We start from the raw sequence: 5,722 nt of genomic DNA, 5'->3' as shown, positions 1-5,722 counted from the left end.
TTGTAAATATGTATGACAATTGTTATAAATAAATGTAAGAACGCTAAAGATTTTTTCGGAATACGAGTTTTATTGACAGAACTGTTCTCGCACAGAAAAAGATCACACGATGTTATAGAATTCCTGACGTTACAACGTCATGTCGGTTGAAGAATTTGAATTTATCTTCGTCATCAACGGAAAGATAGCGAAAGGGTTTTATGACAAGAAATTGTAAGTTGCAGACTGTGAAGAGGCACTCGGGGAAGAGGCAATATAGTGACGATGAAGATAAGTGTGCCATATCACGTGCATGTCACGTGGACAACGAGAGAGCTTCCCAAGTGTCATCGTTAAGTGTGACAGTACCAGGCCGCCCCAGTCAGCTCATGCATTGTGCGTTGTTTATTGTCCTCACAGAGATATTCTTGCGTACGCTGGAGTGCAAGTAGGCTAACTTATATTATTTGTGTTTGCGTATATTCCTATGAATACATTGCGTTTATGCATAAACTTAAATTTACGTATTTCACGCATGCACGTGAACATGTAGTTACACATACACACACAAATATACATCCTACATACACATACAGATATACATACTATGTACATATACAGATATACATACTACATACAGATATGCACACTGCATATACATACAGATATACACACTATATACACATATACATACTACATACACACACAGATGTACATACTGCATATATATATATATATATATATATATATATATATATATATATATACTATATACATACCTATATTTATACATGTATGTGTTTATCCATATATGTATAAATGTATGTATGCATGTGTATCTGTATGTATGAATGTATGCATATATGTATGCATATGTGTATATATATGCATGTATGCATATATTCATTTAGGTATGTATGTATTGTATGTATGCACATACATTCACTTGTGCATACTTACGTGTGTATGCGCGTGTGTATGTACGTAATTTATGTATAATTGCAAATTATTGTGTGTATATGTGTGCGAATATGTGCAAATGTTATCACGCGTTTATATATGCTCATATATATGTAAATATAAAATTCTATGTATGTATACAAGTATGTATTTATATATGTACGGAATTACAGTATATACGTATGTATGCTTCTATGTATATATTGATACTTGTATTTTTTAACTGAGCACACAAAATAATTGAAATTACTGAATGTTTGTGATAAATTGCTTTAACATTTCTATCGTTTTCTATGAAGGTTTATGTCCTGAACATTTACTTTACAGATTTTCCGCTAATAACCGTCGAATATTTCTCTGTAACATTTTATTCGATGTATGTTTGTATGTGTGTATGAGTGCATGTATGTATGTATGTCTGGACGTATGTATGTATACGTGTATGTATGTATGCATGTATGTACACATGTTTATATGCATGCATTTGCGTATACATCTATACATGAGTAGATACTCACATATGCATGTATATGTGTGTTTGTGTAGGAGTAAGTGGAGCTATTTTTTATAGACAAACGCATAGAGAGATAGAGGAAGAGGAGGGAGGGAAGGAGGGGGAGGAGAGGGGTGTGTGAGGAAGTGAAATCAACGGGAACCATAACACTTGCATGATAAATCTATCCCATTTTCAAGAGGGGCGTACGAACTCTCCCCTCCTCTCATAATTTAGGGGGAATGGGGAATTAAATAAACCAACAGGGTTAGATGGATCGGGCTCCCACCATCCCCTTGCTATAGATTGTGTGTGCACGCATGGGTGCGTCCAGAATGTTATTTCAGAGGACATATATTTTACATTTACTGAAGAAACACAACTCAGCACAAGAACACATACAAACACACATACATCACCTATACAGGTGCTAGGATATTCCAAGATGACCGACAAACGAACGCACACAGAAAAAGAGTATTTGATTGGTCCATTAAGCTCAGAGTTTGAAGAACGAAGCGAAGTGATTGGCTGCCGGATGGGGTGGGTTCTCGGGTCGGTGTGTGAGTTCGTTCGTTTGTTTCCATTCGGAAAGGTGACGGCTAACACAACTTGCTAGTATACCAGAGGGACAGTGGCTACGAGTCTGTAAACTTGTGGAGTACATATAACTGTTTTCTTCTCAAGTGCATGTCATACTCATTTAGTTTAGGAAAATAAAAAATGGCGCCATTAACCATAAGAACGTTCTTAAGCCGAGGTTTTGCGTTGAGCAGAGTGAACGCTTCGGCTAAACATCAACTCAACTCTTTAGGTGGCAAGTGTTTGTATCGATACTCAGTCCCGGTTGGGACGCGAAGTCAGTCTACAATTACGTCAACACCCATACCAGAAATTACGGATCATTTCCCAAATATTCGCACGCATGAAGATTTGTACAACTTATCGGTGGATCAGGTAAGTCTTGAGAGATTCTCCAAGTGCGTTGGTTCAAAGATATTACGCACTTTTGTTGAGCGAAACTTTCCTACTTTATCGGCGCCTTGCTCTGTTGCAGTTTCTTATCGTGGTGCCATTCAACACCATTACCTTCAAGTGAAGATTATATATTTATGGGGGAAATATACTAAATGAATCTATGAAGTAGTCAAAGGAACGTAATCAAACACAGCTACTTGCTAATGCACCCTTACGCGTTCCCAATACTTATTCGGGACACGTCGGTTGTACAAATGGAATGCACTCAAAACAAACTCGGAAAACATCAAAATATTCAACTGACAGTCCACATTCGAACGTGATAATGGAATGCATGGCATCCATGATGAGGTATTATTGTCACTTCAGACCCAAGAAACAAGAAAGTAATGTCGATGACAACCACAATACAACTGTTGATCACAATACGCGTGTCTGTTACCAGTACTTGCCCTTTGTAGAAAACATCATACCGTATGGAGGGCAGTGGCCACTCTTCTGACCACACCGTTGAGTATGGATTGCTCACAGATCCTTGTGACGTGAAAGGTTGCATACGTCATTTCGCTAGCATGCTTATTTTCACACTTTTTACATGTGTGTTGGATGTAATGAGACAATAACTGGTTAATGATAGATCATTTTGTTTTTTTAAACACTGCCTGTACCAGGCAGCATTTTTTATATTAATCTGACTACTGTGGAACCCGTCCATTGCAAAGGGGTTACGTTAGTTTCTCTTGGTTAATTTCATCTTTACTGGGTGACACTATATTAGATAAAAATACATATTTATATGAATGGCAACTCCACAGGAACGAAGGGATGGTATTACATCCTTCGCCAGTTGTTTGTTAGATTGTATCAATGTTGCAATGAGGAATCGAATGCATAATTTGTTGCGTCCCATGTTGCGTGAACACGTAAAAAGATTAATTAAATTCACATATAACTCTCAGATTTATTCAATTTTTTATGTGTTGTGTACAAAATATTGTATTTTTCTCTGAACAGATGCTGCATAGGCACAAGGGAATTGCTTGCAAGGGCCGGGAACTCTGTAGGATGTTTGTTTACACAAGGGTGAAACCAGGTCTACCAACTGTGATGATCAAAACTCTTAATTGCTCGTCAAGAATTTGCCTGTCATGTTATCTCGCATAAATTATATTTCATGGGCTGTTATTGTTTTCATTATACTGTTAGATTATACTGAACTACGGGTTTGGTTGTCGTAATTGACACTTTTTTGCCGCTGGCGGTTGAATTCCTAAGTGCGTGGGTGTGGCCAATTCCCATGGCAGAGTTGGCAGAGGAGGGTCGGTAGGATGAACTAAAGCAAACTGAGCGCATGAAACTTGTTTTGCAAACGGGGCTGTTGAGGTTAGGACGGGGCAGGGAAGAAGCCACGACCTCGCTCACTCAAAGCCCAGGTATTCTACTGAATATAACCGGCTTGGGTCGACTAGCTGCAGCCAAAATTAAACCATTCGTCTTTAGCTTTTAGGGATGACTTGTTTATCGTGGCAGAATATAATCAATCCACTTTAAAGCTTTGATATGTTAAAAAATAATTATAAAGTGAGACTCAATGGTGACTGTTTTGAGAAATTACGTATAATTCGTGGTTACGGGATTTTCCCCAGTAGACAAGGAAAAAATTACTTCTGCCGTTGACGGGAAAGGAAATGACGTCAGGTTGGAGGAAGGAGTGACCTTTAATGTCGTTCTTAGAAGAGCTTGGACTATAACCTGGTGTTTTCATTTCCCAATTGAAAGAACTGACTTATTGTACTCTGAACAGTTATTTGCGGGCGGAGAAAGGAGGTGAGAGAGAGGACATATGAGGAAGTGAAAGTACCTGGAAATTTCTCGCGTCGTCATGGCAAGAAGCAGAAAACTGTCGTAGGATTTCTTGTACCAACAGAATAAGATATTTTTCTATTATCAAAGACGAAATGGGCCACATCCAGCAAATTAAAACACCCTGGTACAACTGAGAACACGAAGATAAGTTTCAGAATCCATGGGATGAGGAATTAACATCAAGAAATACAGGCAGAACTTCTTTTCGTAATTGTGCAGCACCCGTTACCCTGAGCAGGTGCATGGTGGGTGGGTGCGAGAGTAGAACAGCTTGACCCACTTGTGGCTAGCGGACCTAGCCACCACGCGGCGTCGGAACACGTGACTATGCACTTATTTTTTCAGGACGTAATATGCTTTACGAGCTAACATTTGGGGTGACTAATCTTAACAAGCTCCTAACCTAACCTAACCTAACCTGATCGTCACTGTTGGAGCGATTTATATTTACAAGTTCATTTCTGGGGTTCCTGGTCAGCGTCCTTTTGTCATGTCCTCACATGACAATATTTATTCACTTAAATATTTAGTTAATGCTTCTTGATGTATTTATTTTATTTATTCGTTCGTTTGTTATTAATTCATTTTATATATGCTTCATGTGACTACGCTTTGGACTTGGGTGATTGTTGATGATTATCGTATCTCGTGTGATTCTTATTTATATAATTTTTTTTTTCGTCCATCAGACTGTTTTTATTTTTCACTTTTAGTTTCCATGTTAACAACAGTTTTTCTTTACTGGGATAAGCCAAGTCAATGATCCCGTCCTTACCCCCTCAAGGTCACACGAACAAAAATCGACGACTTTTTTCTCGTGTGTGAGGCCCGATAGTCTCCTCGTCGGAAGGTCATCGCCTTGGTGAGGGAGAAAGGGAGGAGGTGGAGGTACTCAGGAGTTGAGTAACTTGAAAGTTGACCACGGAGAATCTTTCTAGCCGTGTGTGTCTTGGCTCACGTGTTAGACTCGTGACCGACAGCCATCGCTTCCCCAGATAAGAGCTCAGAGTGCATATATGACCCGATCTATGGGTGATACGGGGACCTTAGACACTCACACACACACACACACACACTCACACACACACACACACACACACACACACACACACACACACCTTGCCCTCCAGAGTTGCGGTACCGGTTCCCAGTGTATCGATGCTGAAGTATTCAGCCCTGCTCGAGTTCAGCTCGAACTCTGATCGCTGAATTACCTGTCGAGCACGCTACCATCAAGTCGTGTGTGTGTGTGTGTGTGTGTGTGCGTGAAAAATATTATCAGTGTGGTTGCCGCAAACTCTTGTTACTGAACATTACAAGGACAATAACGATACCGCTTGAAAAAATATATACCTGATAAAGCATTTACGAAATCTTATTTCTGTTCCTTATCCATATCTCGTATCAAGGAAAAAAGCTTCTTCCCTAAAGCCTCCCTCGAGTTCA

General features: G+C 39.4%; 1 protein-coding gene across 2 annotated transcripts in view; it reads left to right on the top strand.

The window, feature by feature from the left end:
* The first annotated feature begins 277 nt into the window (after window positions 1-277).
* The window catches only part of LOC143035295 (acetyl-coenzyme A synthetase 2-like, mitochondrial), a 54,504-nt gene continuing 49,059 nt past the window's right edge, over window positions 278-5,722 (top strand). The window contains exon 1 of one of the 2 annotated variants that reach the window (XM_076202174.1): window positions 278-427. In XM_076202174.1, coding sequence (XP_076058289.1) covers window positions 293-427 — 135 coding nt within the window. In that variant the 5' untranslated portion in view covers window positions 278-292. Of the gene's footprint in view, window positions 428-2,015; window positions 2,390-5,722 lie in introns of those variants that run through there. The other variant, XM_076202173.1, reaches the window with a different exon arrangement.

Source organism: Oratosquilla oratoria, chromosome 18 (genome assembly GCF_046742065.1).
Source record: "Oratosquilla oratoria isolate Oo_2021 chromosome 18, ASM4674206v1, whole genome shotgun sequence".
In the NCBI taxonomy this organism is placed as follows: Eukaryota; Metazoa; Arthropoda; class Malacostraca; order Stomatopoda; family Squillidae; genus Oratosquilla; species Oratosquilla oratoria.
This window is presented reverse-complemented; position numbering and strand designations above follow the sequence as displayed.